Source organism: Dreissena polymorpha, chromosome 2 (assembly GCF_020536995.1).
Source record: "Dreissena polymorpha isolate Duluth1 chromosome 2, UMN_Dpol_1.0, whole genome shotgun sequence".
Classification (NCBI taxonomy): Eukaryota; Metazoa; Mollusca; class Bivalvia; order Myida; family Dreissenidae; genus Dreissena; species Dreissena polymorpha.
Genome location: NC_068356.1, coordinates 80464072 through 80482454, shown reverse-complemented (window position 1 = coordinate 80482454; position 18383 = coordinate 80464072). Strand labels below are relative to the sequence as shown.

The 18383-nt window shown below is 35.3% G+C and overlaps 1 protein-coding gene across 2 annotated transcripts; it reads left to right on the top strand.

Moving 5' to 3' along the window:
- The first annotated feature begins 440 nt into the window (after positions 1–440).
- On the top strand, positions 441–18329 carry LOC127867756 (carcinoembryonic antigen-related cell adhesion molecule 5-like). 2 transcript variants are annotated; one of them, XM_052409128.1, is made up of 7 exons: positions 441–582; positions 855–1196; positions 4629–4655; positions 13540–13854; positions 14181–14477; positions 14591–14890; positions 17286–18329. In XM_052409128.1, the coding sequence occupies exons 1-7, from the start codon at positions 528–530 to the stop codon at positions 17615–17617; spliced, it is 1668 nt and encodes a 555-aa protein (XP_052265088.1). In that variant the 5' UTR covers positions 441–527; the 3' UTR covers positions 17618–18329. The 2 variants fall into 2 exon arrangements, with proteins under 2 accessions (XP_052265088.1, XP_052265090.1); XM_052409130.1 differs by lacking the exon at positions 4629–4655 and having other exon boundaries at positions 17286–18327.
- The last annotated feature ends 54 nt before the right edge of the window (positions 18330–18383 follow it).

Genomic DNA, 18383 nt, shown 5'->3' with positions numbered 1-18383 from the left:
TAGACCAAAATGGAATATTGCAAGAGATACCACTTCCTCGGAGCTTATGAATAAGTCCGTTATGCCATATTCCATCTAATGCCTCGAACAAGTTTACCCCGATACCGATTGTTAATTAGTAATTGTGTCCATGTGCCGTTTGAACGATTCTTTCTAGACTAATGGTAATTTCCCAACACTGAACATATGAATTGTGTAATATGAAAAAATGAACGAGTTTGCGATTGTACATACGCACATTATTACGACTGTATATTTCGTTGATGTTCTGGTACAAATTCTTCTGTTTCTTATTCAAGTCGTAAGACAAATTGTATGGAAGCCCAAACGTATTCATCTACATAAGTTTAAAGCATAACCAAACAATGTGAAGCAAAACGGTGTTCCATATTAGCACAAATCTGTCCATTACTAAACTTCGGTAAAGTACATGTAAACAAGGAAGGGTAAATAAAATCGTGAAATATGTACGACGTGTTATCGAATTTTCAGCACATTAATTAACTTCCGTGTTTGAGCATATTCACATGATGGCGATATTATTGTTCTTTCTATATTTATATGGACCCTTACTATGTGTAGGTTGGTATTTTACACGCATTTAAACTTGCATATTTTTGTAATTAAACTTTTATGTTGACGAGTGCTTATAAGTTAAAGTAAAGTGAAAAACGATACAGATTTGAAGGCGATACGCGTTTTGGTAAAATAGATCGAGTTTTTTTTAATGCTATATGCATTTAAGTTTAAGTTTTATGAAAATTTTCATTCAAATGTGTATGCTTACATATAGTTTATTATAAAGTTGAACAAAGAACAAAAGTTTTCTATTATGTTCTGTCACTCGACATAAGCCCAACAGGTGATACTGTCTCCATCGCCGACAGCAAGCGTGGTTGAAGGCCAGAATCTTACACTATTGTGCTACTACGACGGGGCTGAAAACAGCACAAATATAGCGTGGAATGAGAATGGAATATTCATGGGATCAGTAAGACTTACGCCCTTATATCCATGTGTTGGGTATTCAGCTCTAGCAAACACCAGCATGTTCAGTGTAGAGTGTAGAAGTAACAATGTGTTTGCTGTCACCATCGTTAGTGTCCACAGGAGCAGGAACAATGCTTCATGGCAGTGTCAGATGTTAGTTGATGGAATTTATATACCAAGTAACAACATATCCGTTAAAGTTCAAGGTGAGTATATTTCTTAAATTTGTTTTTGGAACAAATTCATTTATATTAAATACTGGGTCTATTATCGAACAGAAAAACACTCAATTCGATGTTTATTCTGAGTTAATTTTGTTTCAGAAACGGTTAAATATCAGTCAAACAAGTCAGAGTACATACTATTTGTTAATTCTTGTAATTATTCTAATTAGGCGCATACCTCGTCTTGATAATTTAGGTTTACCATATGTTGCCTAGTTGAACTACATTAGTATAACGCATATACGCGTATTTATTACAAACTGACACAACTGCATGAATGTACAACCATTATGCAATCATTGTCCGGCAACAGTAATTGTCTTAAATATTTATTTGAAGATATCATATGTAAATAATATATTTAATATTGAAAATGATGTATTGTCCTTCTCAAAATTTGAAGAAATAGAGAGTTGGTAAATTAATAAATCCATATTTCCTTAATACTGAAAGAAAACATAATAATATATTTGATATTATAAATTCGAGTAATAAAAACTTCTTTCGTAAATATCGACATTTTAATGTTGACACGTGAACTGAAGAAATTTAAGGCGATTATTTTATGAACTGCACAAATGAAAATTCATTTTCACCTGTGCGTCATAACATTGCACAATAACGTACCTCATAGGTTTGTAGGTAAAATATTTATTTACAGCAATAATCCTTTGTGTTCAAACTACAAACCGTAAAGAAATTAAGCCCACTTCAGTATGTCAAGTCAATAATCAAGATCCTTAAACCTAACTTCGTAATAAAATGTGATTTAAAGAAAATACGACAACATTCAACAGTTTATTCATAAATTGTCTGTATATTTTTTGCAACATATTTCAATGGAATGAAAACGTTCAAAGGGGAATATTCAGCTTGACTTATCATTTTAAAGCACTGCGTTCCAGAGTTAATCTTCTCATTGGGCTTTGATTTCTTTGCAAAGTTCATATTCCTTTCGTTCACCATATTGTATTCTACATTATTATATACAAGATTTTCCAATAAGCTTCTTTTGTGCTGTTGTTATTGCATCTAAAATGTATTCATACTTGGCCCAGTCAAGCTTTATAGTCTCACTGGGATGTCACGATGGTCCTATCTTTCTATTTTCTAGATCTCTTACAAACATGTTGTAAAAAGTATCGTATATATTGATGACAAAGTTCTAAAATATTTAAAACATTTTTTAGTATTTAAATCTGCTTGATGTGTTTATGGCTACTGAGTATCTTGTATTTACGTTCTTTTAATACGTCTGTATTCTCTACATGCATTTAGTGCTACATGTAATAATGTACAACATGAATACATGTTCTGTCAAAATATCGAAATCTAGTATAAATCGTCAAAGTGATATTACTGTAATTGCTTCATTTATGTGATATGCCTTCTAAAATCGAAAAGCCAGAAACCTGACATGTGGTACAGCCCCTGTTGGTGTACAGAGAAAGTGCAGTGAATTGCTGTAGTGGAATATTTGTAGACGAAAGCATGCCTGGCATAACCATATGTGGTTAGAGTGTGGCTATGATATTAATTTGTGAAAACATCATTTTAAATGATAACTAATCAAATTATAACGAAAAATCAACTTTTCTAAAACGGGGGTCATTTGAGTTGAATACCTTGTTATATATACATATATATATATATATATATATATATATATATATATATATATATATATATATATATATATATATATATATATATATATATATATATATAGGGACGGGAGGTGGGTAAATCAAAAATTTTCTTTGTTCTCTTTTGTGAAGCGGCGTGGCAACTGAATGCGTTTACATTGTGTACACACCGGTCTTACTGACCTGTGTACTAACGCGAAAGGAATTGTGGATAGCACTTCTTTTACGATTGAAAAGTGAAAGCGAAAGTAGGTCAGGTAATCGTTCTTCTGATCATCGCGATCAGTCTTAAAAGATATTCAAAATCACATTTAAACATAATTAAATAACATTTCTTTAAACTACATTCCGTTTTAAACACACAATAAAAAACGATTTTTCTTTCATTATGAACATTTTTATTCCTACGCAGAACTACTTTGGCGGAAGCATAATTCCCCAAAACAGGGGAATGTGATGCGTCTTAGTATAGAGGTGACAATAACGTTGTGACGTCACCATCTATGTATAGAATGAATGCGTTTAATTAAAGATCGTAACTCTTCGTGTATTTCCGTCATTGTTTACCGGAAATAGAGCCAAGCTAATCCGAATTTTATATAGATAGGTTAAAGTCTATCTGATTGCCGTTCCTTTCACCCAACGCATAAAAAACACTGATACGTTATTTCGTATAGTTTGCATTTATGCACTTGGTGAAAGTAACAAACAAAACATATGCTGTGGTTAAATGGTTATTGACTGACCGTTTTTAATACATAACAAACGTTCAAAAAATATATCAATATATACACCAATATACATACTTAAGACATCATGAGATAAAACAATTATGCTATTGGGTAAAATGTGGAGGTTTCTTAAGAAAATGGCCAAAAAGATAGCTTGCTATCTTCCCCCACATTTTAACACAGTAATGGAGAGGTCCCACCTAGTTGGCACAACATAGGAATACAAAATTAAACTCATATTTTGCATCTCGTGAACAAAGTTGGATTTCATAGCTTAAGTATAGCATGTATAGAAAAAACAACAACAAAAAACAACAACATATTTTCAAACAGAATCTCAAAAGAGTATGACTAGAATAAAGCATGTCATTTGGCAATGCATCAAATAACTCGTTAAAGCAAAAACTAAGTAAATAATCTCAGTAACGTAAATATAAAAAGAATGCAAAATGTACCCTTTCAATATGTACATGTAATTACCAGCAACAGGTTAATAACAGAAATGTTGGCATTCCTGGCCCTGACTAGGTGTGTATATAAATGTAAAATGGCACAATATATTGTCACGCCTTTTTATAACTCAGACAAAAATAAGATAAGTATTACATAATCGTAGTTTATGGCAACTGGATAGTAGACCGTGTTGCTACCAGTGCATACATAACCATAATATTCTGGATTCAACCCAGAAATGTCATAAACTGTAAGGCTATTGTTACAAGAATAACACAATGAGCTTGATCAAGTAGTAACCGTGACATTGCGTATAAGAAATGTATGCGCATGCGTCGGATACAGTGTTTCGTATTTTCCTAGCTCGTCACATTTTAACAATTTCTCATCTTATCTTGACAGATCTGTCATACTTTCGTTACAGGTGGTAAAAATAACCCATTGACATACTCAATCTCTCTCCAACAACTGGAAAGTTGTGTTTTCATCACGTACTTTTCGTTTTGAAAACTGGTGGTAGAAAGTTCAATAGTCCGGCACTGTTTTTCACGCAACTTCCGGTTATTATTTGTTTACACTTTCAGAAAAGAAAATGAACTTGCAAACAACAGGTACGTTCCTGTTTCTTATCATACAGGTGTCAAATCTCTTTGGTAACAAAGAAATTGACCGCCCACTCCATGTCAGACCAGTCTTGGTGCAATTTAGTATTCGTACCAAAGCTTCGTCGTACTCAAACAACCTCTCAATTTTCCTATCCCACAAAAGATTGTGTGCAGGCCCGGTAATTAGATCTAACTACCAGCAACCGCGTAAACAAGGATTAATATTTATCCACTGCCTCCTGGCAACCCAAACTTCAGATATTGAACTAAATCCAGGTCCTAAATATCCTTGCGGAAGTTGTAGCAAGGAGGTTACATGGGACGCTAAAGGTATCCTCTGTGATTCATGTGAGTCCTGGTTCCACATTGACTGTCAAGGTATAGGCGATATAACATATGAACAATTGTCAAACTCCAGTTTCACTTGGCATTGTTTTTGCTGTGGTATCGTAAATTACTCGTCCTCATTGTCCGACTCACTAAACTCCTTAAGTAACAACACCTACAGCCCCCTAGAAACTATGAATGAAAAGGAGTCACCCCTACATCCAAATACACCAACCAAACCACTTATTGAAACTTCATCCCTAAAAATGCCTCCCAAGGCCACATCAACCCCCAAACCCTCCCATAAGTCAAAAGGTCAACGACCGAAAAAAATACCCCAAAGTGAACGCCTTACAGTCCTAAATATCAACTGCAGATCAGTTAGGAATAAAATTCCCTAACTCCACCAGGTCATCCACCAAACTTAACCTGATATCATTTGCCTAACAGAGACCTGGTTGAAACACGAAATTCATACTTCAGAAATATTCCCCAGCAGTCTTAATTACCAAATTTGTAGAGATGACAGGCAGTCAACCAAAGGAGGAGGCGTCCTCATAGCCGTAAGCAACAAGTTACTGAGCCAAGAACAACCAAATCTTACCACTCAATGTAACATCACCTGGACAAAGATATCTATTACAGGTCTAACAGATATCTATGTGTCGTCATATTATAAGCCCCATGAAAATAACGCACAATCACTCCAAGAACTTTTGTTATCTATTGCGAAAATCCCCAAGAATAGTTTCATCTGGATCTTCGGAGACTTCAATATGCCAGACATGGACTGGCAAACAGAGTCACCCAACTCGTCCTGTAAATTCAAAGAATTGTATGAAAACTTCTCCGAAAATCTCATTAACTTCAATCTTGAACAAATGGTCAAAATTCCCTCTAGAAATAAAAATATCCTAGATCTCTTCCTTACAAACTCCCCTTTCGTCGTGCATAACATCCAAACCCTTCCAAGCCTAGGATCATCTGATCATGACATTGTCTTCCATGAACTTAATATTAAAAGAGGCCGCCCCATTCAAGCAAAGAGAAAGGTCAGATCATATAACAAGGCTGACTGGTTTGGTTTCAAAAAAGAGCTTAAACTGTTTTCAGTAAAATTTGACCAGTTGGACCACACTGATCCAAATACCTCTTGGAACAGTCTTAAGGCCGAACTAAATAGACTTACCGATAAATACATCCCATCTAGGTTAAGCAAGTCACGTGTGGATCTTCCATGGATCTCGCATGCCATAGTTAAACTCATACGTAAAAGAGATAAACTTTACTCAAATCTTAAAAGGCCCAAAACTCCAAACCCCAAAAAAGTCACACAATTCAAATCCCTTAAAGCCCAAATACAAAAGCATAAAAGGAACTCGTATTGGTCCTACTTAGACACAGTTATCTTCACTGATAGTTCCAACCCAGGCCAAAAGAAAAAGTTTTACTCCTTCATCAAATCGAACAAAAATGAAAACTCAGGAGTAGGCGCACTAAACAGTAACGGTCAAATTCATTCTGATCCAACCACAAAGGCCAACATACTAAATCAACAGTTTGAATCCGTCTTCTCCCGCCACCAGCCTCTTAGTCTCAAACAACTTGCTAAGAGTGCCATACCTTATCTCCCATCCATTGATACCCCCAATTAACATAACTGTCCAAGGAATTGATAAACTCCTAACTGGCCTAAATCCCAATAAAGCCTCAGGCCCAGATGAAATCTCCCCAAGGCTACTCAAAGAGCTGCACAGTAAAGTTGCCCCAATGCTTACAAGCATTTTCCAGAGGTCACTTAATACAGGAATTGTCCCAGATGACTGGAGACATGCAGTTATTTCCCCTGTCTACAAAACTGGTCAAAAGTCCAAAGCTAGTAACTATCGGCCCATTTCCCTTACCTGCATTGCATCCAAACTTATGGAACACATCTTGGTCTCAAACATTATGAAGTACTTTGACTCCCACAACATATTAAGCCCCCAGCAGCACGGTTTTAGGTCAAAACTAAACTCATAGGTTTCACCCAGGAGATTGCTGACAATCTAGAACTCGGTCAGCAGTCTGATGTCATCATAATGGACTTCAGTAAAGCCTCGACAATGTAGATCACCACAAATTAATCCACAAACTTAAACATCTATGAATAAATAATCAGGTCTCCACTTGGGTCCGCTCTTTTCTCCATAACAGGTCACAGCAAGTTCTGGTCGAAGGTAAAAGCTCCGATAGGCTACCAGTCCTCTCCGGAGTCCCCCCTGGGTTCGGTACTCGGCCCTTGCCTCTTCCTCGCCTACATTAATGACCTACCTGAAAGCATCAAAAGTCGGGCCCGCCTCTTTGCTGATGATACTGTGGTTTATCTAACCATCAAATCCTTATTATCCGCAGAAAGCTTACAGCAGGACCTGCACCTCCTAGAGTTATAGGGGAGGGAATGGTCTATGGAATTTAATCCCGACAAGTGCGAGATCTTAAGAATCCATAAAAAACAAAAACCCCTCATATTCCCCTATAGGCTACATAACATGGAACTTAGATCAACCGAACAGTCCAAATATCTAGGAGTCACCTTAGGTCAAAATCTCAATTGGGCCCCTCACATAAACAACATTACCTCAAAGGCCAAAAATACTCTCCGCTTCATCAAAAGGAATGTCAAAACCGACAACAAAAAGGTCAAAGAAGCTGCCTTCAAAACATATGTCCGCCCCCAAGTTGAATACTGTTCTACAGTCTGGGATCCCTGGCAGAAATACCTCACATACAAAATGAAATGATTCAGAGATCAGCAGCCCGTTACATACTAAATGACTACGGTTACACCAGCAGTGTCTCCGATATGATTTCGGCCCTAAATTGGAAAACCCTAGAATATAGAAGACGCCAGGCCAGTCTCGTCATGTTCTTCAAAATCAGAAATGATTTAGTTGCCGTGGATCATCACCATCTTATTCCTACCAGAAACCTAAATTACCTAATCCCACATTCCAAAACAAATTACCACCTAAACTCCTTCTGTCCCAGGGCAATCAGGGTATGGAACAGTCTACCAACCTATATACAATCCAGCCCCAACCTACTGACCTATGTCAGTCGATTGAATTCCCACCAGCTCTAGACCCCCTACTTTTGTTTTTAACTTTAGCTTTCTTGTAGATCGTTTTAACTTACTAATTCTTTGCACATAATTTAAAAAAAAACTGACACGCTGTTTTCCAGACAAGCGCTTGTCAGTTATAATCGAGCACGATTGTAGACAGTATCAAGTTGAAGTTGAAGAAACATTTCTAGCTTCGTTACAGTAGCGAAAAATTGAAAATAATGTAAACAACAAAAAGGAGCTACAAGAAATTGTGTGCGAAATTCACGCATATAGTTATAAACATCTAGCATGTGCCAACATTGAGACAGACAGACAGACAGACAGACAGACAGACAGACAGACAGACAGACAGACAGACAGACAGACAGACAGACAGACAGACAGACAGACAGACCGACAGACAGACAGACAGACAGACAGACAGACAGACAGACAGACAGACAGACAGACAGACAGACAGACAGACAGACAGACAGACAGACAGACAGACAGACAGACAGACAGACAGACAGACAGACAGACAGACAGACAGACAGACAGACAGACAGACAGACAGACAGACAGACAGACAGACAGACAGACAGACAGACAGACAGACAGACAGACAGACAGACAGACAGACAGACAGACAGACAGACAGACAGACAGACAGACAGACAGACAGACAGGATTATACCTTTAGACGATGTGTTGTAGATAAAATATTTTAAAGTAAATTTTTATTATAATCATGCCACAAGAACTCTTAAGTCGAAAAAGGCGCTTAATGTTTTTATGGTTTTCCACGATGATACACATTTTTCATGCAGAGATTCATATGAAAATGAGTCATAACTGTTTGACTTAGAAATGTGCAGGAGATTTCTTCATTCAGGATTGTGACCAGAGAAATACGGACAGACATTCATAAAAATTGACCGAAAATAGTACAGACATCTTGTTCTCAGCATATCAGATCTACTGTTAAGTGCGATATAACTATGCATATGCATGCGTTCACATGTTCAGTGTTGATGAATCTGTACCTCCGCATCCGATCGCATTGTTTAAAGACGTAACATTTTAACCAGAAATCGAGGTCAGAGCGGCACCTCGGTGCATTAATAAGTTTGATCTTTTGTGTTGTTCACTGAGCAACTTTAGTTTCATGTGAAGCTTGTTTAATAAACTAGTAAACGTTCCTTTTAAAATAAGACTTATTAGCAGACGGTCATTTTATATGTTTGTGATTAATTTACCATTTTATTGTAGGGCCAACTAATACCCCACTAATTTTGTTTGCGGAGTAGTTATGAGGAATGAAGAGACTAATGTTAAATTACAATAAAATTTAAGTACTATATTGGATATTTTTATGAACCGCATATACTCAATTCGGACATTCGACCACACATAGTTTATACAATTTACAACACTCTGATTAGCACGATTATATAATGTGGTATCTAGAAGTAACCTTAAAGGGGCCTTTTCACAGATTTTGGCATATTATGAAGTTTGTCATTAAATGCTTTATATTGATAAATGTAAACATTTGATGTTAAAAGCTCCAGTAAAAAATCAAGAATAAAATTAAAACAAGGAAAAAAGTAGCCGGTACCAGGGCTCGAACCAGTGACCCCCGGAGTCCTGGAGTTAGTCTGAAGTAAAAACACGGAATAAGTATTTTATACCTTATATAAGCAATCTGCGTAGCTTCGTAAATTTAAACGACAACAAAAGAACTCTCTAAATTATTCAATCGTTTCGCGTTGCAACGCTTTATAATTTTTAGGTTTTCAAATCGTCAAAATATACATATAATGGCTATATTGGACTATGGTAAATGTTCAGTAATACTGTTTCCTCACAAATATCATAACTAAATCGAAAATTTGCGAATCTGAAACAACTTTTTCAATTTTGTCAATTTACCAAACCGTGAAAAGATCCCTTAAAGTCATTGGCACATCCTTCTTTGTTATAAGCAATATGCATGTCTTCATATTCACAAAGCTCGAGGCAAAATATGCTGCGTTCAATAAACTGTAAACACACTGTAAGTATCAATACATTTCCCCATTTGAAAAGTCTTAGTCCAAAAGTAGGTCCATGGCTATGTCAAATGAGGTCGAGTGATGATAATGTGCCGAATTTTGAATGGAAGAATCAAGGCGTTTTAATAAGTATTATTGTTCAGCAAACGATCTATTTGGTCACAAAGATCAAATAATTTTGACCTAATTAATCCGTTAAAGTAAAGAAGTAGTTAAATGTTAAATTTCCCATATTATTTAGTCCTCAGAAAGTCAGCGGACGGTCGGATTCATTTTGTTTTAATAGATATCAGAACCCTAAAAAATGTATCAGCCTCGTGATCGGTCCAACCGTTTTCGAGAAGTCTTTATCTATTAGATAAGGCCCATGCACAGTATTTTCTGATAAGTTTGACTTAATCTGTAATTATTATGCGGAAAATGTGACATATAAATGAAACGCATGCTATTAAATATTTATGCAGATGATGTATCGCAAACAATGTGAAAGTTACTTGATCACAACTTATACGCTGATTGTCGTTTTCGTGAGTAATGCATTAATAATTTCCCACATTATGACTAAGTTGGGTCTACAAAGACAAGTAAGAGTGTAGCATTATAACACTTAATTTCAAAACGCATATACTTTGACCTGCAAAGCGACTAACCATCTCAAGTATTCGACGAGGAAGACATTCCTGTTGCTATATAAGTACACTCAATCATATCATACGATTTGTATACGATCAATGCTTCTCAAAAAGCACGCTTGCTTAAACATCATTCGAATTAAGAATATTATGAATATTACTATTATGTATAAACATTTTCTATTTACATCACTATGCAAATAAATACCACAAAGAATTTATTATGCACTTATCTTCTATTAATAATTTCACTTATTTAATTCAAGCTATTAAATATATATCGAGATATGTGCGTTTCATATTAAATGTTAAGCAACTTCGGACAATATAAAACAATTGCGAAGAGAAACAACAGCCATGATAAATATATGTGTTCCGTGATCAATGGCTATGGGTTATAATCTACGCGAAATATTTTAATTATTAACAGTTTTATAAACGAAAATAGTAAATAAAGAATGAAAACGATAACAGACATTTGTTGATGTAGTATCGATAGATTCTAATCGATTCCATTTGCGAGTCTGTTAATATATCTGACTTATTGTTGGCATTTGTTTAGATACGATGGTTGTCAAAGACTGTGAAAGTTTGGGTAAGATTGGATGGAAAAAGTCAATATGACGAAAAGGGGCAATTATATTGAAAAGTATATTACATTGTTGACCGGCATGTTTATGTTATTGAAAGAAATACCCAAGAATATTTTTACATTTGCACCGAAATAAGTGGAACACAACATTAAATTTGAACAAATAACACCGAATGTCTTAGGTTGAATTAAAGGGGCCTTTTCACGCTTTGGTAAATTGACAAAATTGAAAATAATGATTCAGATTTTCCTTTTTTTTGTAGTTATGATATTTTCGAGGAAACAGTAATAAATGAACTATGCTCTTAAATATCCATTATATGCATCTTTTGACGATTTAAAAACCTAGAAGCGTAACAATCGCGACACGAATTAATAATGTGGTGAGTTATGCTTATGCCGTTATATTTTGTGACATTACGAGGATTGCGTATATGAAGTATAAAATCCACCACTCACAATATGAGCACGGAGGGCCGAGTGGTTAAGAGTATACTTTTACTCCATGGATCAGTGGTTCGAGCCCAGTTGCGGATTACTTTATTTCTGTAATTTTAAGCTTGTTTTTTACTGGGGCTATTTAGTTCCGATAATTACATTTATCAACTTAAATCATTTAATAACAAACTTCAATACACGCCAACATCTGCGAAAAGGTCCCTTTAAGGCACCGTTCACAATTTGCGTAGATTTATCCTTAAAATTAAGATCAATTTATCAGCGGTAGATTACACATTGAAGAATCGTGGGCAGTGGTCTGCAATCAGTCTCACTGATAGCATCAATGTGGCCGAAATACAACTGAAGCATCTAATTGAACATTTTACCAAGTAAAAGCATTCCTACTAGAACGATTTTTTATATAACATACATTATCATTTTTTGTTTGAGACCATAAATAAAATGTTGTTCACTTCAATTAACATTTATGTCATTAAAATCATCTTTAGACCAAAATGGAATATTGCAAGAGATACCACTTCCTCGGAGCTTATGAATACGTCTTTTATGCCTTATTCCATCTAATGCCTCGAACAAGTTTTCCCCGATACCGATTGTTAATTAGTAATTGTGTCCATTTGTCGTATGAACGATTCTGTCTAGACTAATGGTAATTTCCCAACAATGAACATATGAATTGTGTAATATGAAACAAGAAATATCTTTAAAAAAGATATACGGCGTTGATTGTGGTTTATGGACTGCACGAATGAAAATTCATTTTCACCTGTTCGTCTTAACATTGCATAATAACGTACCTCATAGGTATGTATGTTAAATATTTACATGTATTTACAGCAATAATCCTTTGTGTTTAAACTCCAAATCGTAAAGAAATAAAGCCCACTTCAGTATGTCAAGTCAAAAATTAAGATCCTCCAACCTCACTTCGTAATAAAATGTGATTTAAAGAAAATACGACAACATTAAACAGTTTATTCATAAATTGTCTGTATATTTTTTGCAACATATTTCAATGGAATGAAAACGTTCAAAGGGGAATATTCAGCTTGACTTATCATTTTAAAGCACTGCGTTCCAGAGTTAATCTTCTCATTGGGCTTTGATTTCTTTGCAAAGTTCATATTCCTTTTGTTCACCATATTGTATTCTACATTATTATATACAAGATTTTCCAATAAGCTTCTTTTGTGCTGTTGTTATTGCATCTCTTATGTATTCATACTTGGCCCAGTCAAGCTTTATAGTCTCACTGGGATGTCACGATGTTCGTATCTTTCTATTTTTTAGATCAATACCAAACACGTTGTAAAACGTATCGCTTATATTAACGATAAAGTCCAAAAATATATAACACATTTTTATGGCAAGTATTTAAATCTGCTTGATGTGTATATGGCCATTGTTTATTTACGGTGTGTATTCTCTATATGCTTTAAATAGTGCTACATGTAATACTGTACAACATGTAAAACATGTTCTGTCAAAATATCGAAATGTAATATACATCTTCAAAGTGATATTCCTGATATATAATTGCATTATTTATGGGATATGCTTTTTAAAATCGAAAAACCAGCAATCTGACATTTGGTACAGCCCCTGTCAGTGAACAGAGAAAGTGCAGTGTATGCAGATCTGCGGTGAATTGTTTGTAGACGAAAGCAGAATAGTTATAGGTAAGTCAACTTTTTTATGACCACTACTACATTAAATGCATTGCTGTTGATAGTTGGAATAACTGGAGTTACCATGACAAGCCCCTCCAAAGTTAATATTATATCGCACACCCAAGCCACATTACAATGCCAAACATCGGGAGGACTGCCGTCGGCTTCTGTGGCCTGGTACTTAGGGACGGAAACAGATTTCATAGACGTCTCATCTGACTCATTGAGTAGGTCTTCCACAGTGGATGGGTTGCTCATTGTAACAAGTACTTTGGCGCTAAGTCCGTCAAGGAACAACATCAACCTAAAAGCGTTCTGCAGTGCGAGAAATGTGGGCCCAACGTTTAATTCTAGTACAACCGTCATTGACGTGCTTTGTAAGTTACTTAAGAATGTAGTAGCGGACAATCAGAAGGACTTTCACATGTCTTTGATTTAAATTTTAAACAACTTAATGTTTTAAGACTTTTTCAAAATGTAGAATAGTCGATGAGACCTTTGTGTATTTTCTCAATATGATTAATATGCAAACTTAATGAACAACAGCTTAAGGACACATTTGTGAAATTATGTAATACGCATACTTATAATCAACCTTTTATGTCGAGCAAAATTAAGCAGGGTGGACACATTTCTATTTTGAATTTAATGAATAATGCTCACAATGTTACTAGTAACATAATTTAACGCGAAACACATGCAGATGGACCAGACAAGCCACAGTGTCTATACCGAGGTTCCAGTGTGACAGGAAGAATTATGATAACTCAGGGAAGCACATTGAGCGTCAGCTGTACTAGTAACAGCAATCCGCCACCTTCTGGATTCCAGTGGACATTACCAATCATCGGGACACAGACTGTCAGCCAATTGGATGTAACAAATATAAAAGCTTCACACAGCGGTTTATACTTAATAAGTGTGTGGAACTCAATGAGACCAACTGTGGGAGTTTCAGTTAAAGAAACAAATAGTACAACATTCACAATGGATGTACAATGTATGTATATAACAAAATACTGCGTTGATATAATTAATAAAATGCATTATGATATGTGATATTACGTTCGGGTTAAGGCACACGAACTTGTGAATATATTTTTTTGCTGATAGATTCACCAACTCCACCTGCGTTCTACATCACCTCCACTGCTGTTAATGGAACTGTGAAGATAATTGAAGGGAATAGTTTGACGATACAATGTGTGTCACAGAGTAACCCGGCTGCTTCATACACATGGACGCACGGAGGAATCATATTAAGCAACGGACAGAATCTGTTACTTAGCAACCCTCGTTCCCCCAGTGATGCAGGAGTGTACGAATGTCGTGCCGAGAACATACTGACTCCTACCGGTGGGCCAACACAGTCTCCACAGTCGAGCACTTCCAGGCTGACACTGGACATTCTGTGTGAGTATTACACGTACAAATGTACTTATTACTTGCTTTAAATGGTGACAGAGACACTGTAAGATATCTTGTATCTTTTGAGTATTTAAAGGATTTTATGGTATCTTGAGCCCAGTCATCAAGCTGCTTCCAGCGTCCCCCAACAACTGAATTATTTTATTAAATTATTTTCTCTCCTTCTGGTGTATTTTACACAAAAATTGCACACGTTACAAGGACTGCCTTCATCAGATCCCCTATTTCAGAAGAATATCTTAAAAAAAATAAGTTGCGTGTTAACAAAAGCATTCAATGGTAACCCTATTACTTCAAATACACACATAGTGGAACTGGTGATGCAGCAGCAGCAGAAATACAATATTATAAAACGAGGTCCTTTATTTAAATGTAAAAAAAAACACTTGCAAAATAGTGAGACACAACAGAAATGAACTGAACAAGATGCACACTATTAAAACAAACGCAAAAACATGACTGCAACTGAGATCACCGCATTCGGAAGGTTAAGGCAAAAGCACTCACTTGATTTTCAAACAACATAGTAGATGTAATAAGTGTTATTGGAGAGTAGATAGCACGTCATAGGCAATTATAATAATAGAAATTTAGTGTTATGTGCAGTATATAAGGACAAAATCCCGTGTACTTTGTACAGAATTGAAGAATTTCTTCAAAATTGAAGCCTTGGTGAGCATTGTTTGACGTAGCGTTTGGAAAAGGAGCCGCAATCTTATTATACGTTCACTATTCAAGGGCGAAATCATAGTTTCGAGCAGAGGTGCATAATTATGCCTCCCACAAAACAAAGTTGTAAAGCGGGTATACTGGTTGTCCGTCTTTCCGTTCACAAAACCATACATCTTGCTTCACTTGTTTTAGAATTATTGCCCTTTGTTATTCGTCGTTTATAAATTTCTGTCCGCAACACATCATTGAAAACTAAAAGAGGTATCATCTTGAAACGTCGTAAGTAGCAGACCATAAACACCTGCGGAATACCTACAGTATTGTACCGCACGGTTTCGCTCATTAGCTGATTCTATTTTCACGGACACTGCATTCATTTTGACAGAAACTATATGTTTTCCCCTGAAGATCCAAAGGCAAAATTATTTATAGTAAAACCAATTTCTATGTAGTTTTAGAATGTATAATTGTTTCTTTTTCAAATGATTGCCACGCGTTTGAAATTAAAATGATTATACAAAACTAACATATATTCTTGTTTTAGTTCGAAAATTACGTGGGTTCCTCAAATTGTAACGGAACGATAAAGATTTAACTATACTCACTTAGAAACTATTTAAACAAAGTCGTTTTTCTATCCATTCATTATGATATATTGTCACATGAACACGTTTCAAACAATAGAAAAAAGGTCAAACATAATAAATTGAAGTCATTTTCCTCAATCTTTATCAGACAATTTGCATAAGGCAAGAGTCAATGTTACACTTCAAAGTGAAAATTTAAGTTTTGTTTCCTTAACATATTTGATATACTCTTTGAAGCTTTTTCATAAAACTTTTGAAAAAAAAGTCTGATCTGTGAGATGGGAAACCATCGTGAGTCGTTAACGCAAGCTAAGGGACAAGGTCATATATGAACGAAGAGTAGTTTGAGACTCTTTATTTATGACAGCTCCATATCTCCAAAAGTGTTTTCTTTAAACTTGAATCATGTGTTCAGAAAATTGAGCAATGTTTGTTTGACATGTCTCATGCTTACACGGTCAAACTTTATGGTACAATGGATTTCGATTTCGGTCCATATCTTCTTTAACCTTTGAAGGACATAAACGATTTTCAATGAATAGATATGGGAAAAGTTCGGCTAAATCCGCTAAAAGTCAATGTAAGACTAGAAGGTTTTGAACCACTATGTTGGGCATTCTCTATCACTCCCATGTTCTTTTACTGATTAACATAAATTCTAATTTTTATGTCATTTAGACATAATACAGAGGAAATGGGCTCATTAGGCCAGCAATTATGAACCCCACTATAAAAGTAGACATTTTTAGCCTCCATACAATTATGAAATTGAGCTACAAAGTTGTGACGATTGAGACCATGGGCAAAATGCATTAGTTAAAAGCTATTGTTGCCAACCGAACATCAAGGTCCAGCAAGGTTATTTGTTTAAGCCTACATTTTAAAGGTTGTTTTATTGTGTATGTATATCTTATTGAGATTTTGTTGTCTCTTAGAATTTAATGATACATGAATATTATTAAGATACCACATTATTTGATCATTATCCCTACCAGATCTTAGGTTTGCTCTCTTGTTACTTAGAAAAAAAAGAGCAAAATATCAAGATATGTCAAACTAAAATAATTGTGAAGACCTTATACTTTAATGCATAACACGATAAAATATATCGCATACTTCAGTTCCTCCTCGTTCTACCTCCTTCAAATATGGCAGTTTATCTGGTCAGACAATACGAGGAAACAACATCTCCATAGTACGTGGAACAAATCAGACTGTAGCTTGTGTGGCCGATTCCAATCCAGAGTCCAGCTACCAGTGGGAACTACAGGGAACATCACAGCTGTTACTCGTAAACAACATCAAAACGAACACAACGAGAACGTGTAATGTAACAACTACCATGGTGGAGACATTTGGGCAGACTAAGACTACGACCAATCTTACAACGCTGAGAATTGATGTGTTGTTTAAGAAATATGCATATATTTATTTGTATTTGTATGCTGTGTAGAAAGAAACCTACAAGTGTTCTTACCTTTTTGTAGTCTGTTGCAAAATCTAAAATAACACGTGATTTGATTTCCATGTAGAAAGAAAAAAACAACTGTGTTTTATTATGAAATACTGGTTATGTTCAAATAATTGCTGGCGCATTAATAATTCTGGAGAAGTAAATAAAAGTGTTCCTCTGTCTGTGCGCTCTTTATCAAACTTTCCATTGATATTTAAAACCATGCTTGCTTTAGTAAAGCTACTGTAATTTCATATAGCCAATGAGCAGTTTGGATAATATGTGCAGAAAATATTCTTCAAAATTTGCATAAAAAATTATTTCTTCTATAAAGACTTACTGTGTATGTACTGATAATTAACATATATAAGAGGCGAGTAACTGAATACTTGTAATAAACATATTTCTAGGATGTTATACACACTTTATTTACATAAAGTATAAGCGTCTTCTTACAGTATCAACCAGCAGTAAATACTTCAGAACTATGGGATGATACGTTGTTTGTTGTCACCCATCCCTTTTAAAAAAACGCGCGTGCTAATTTATTTTGTAGGGGGATGGGTGTAAAACGAATCAAGTTCTTGTTAACATATGTTTTGAATTTTAGTGTTAGACTCAATATAATTTATTTCTCTGGACATTTGTTGTCGAATAACTGACGGTATATACATGCATGTTAAATTATTACATCGAGGATTCTAAATTAGATATAAATTTAAAACTTAAGCCGTATTGAAAGCAATGTGTACTGTTAATGTTTACT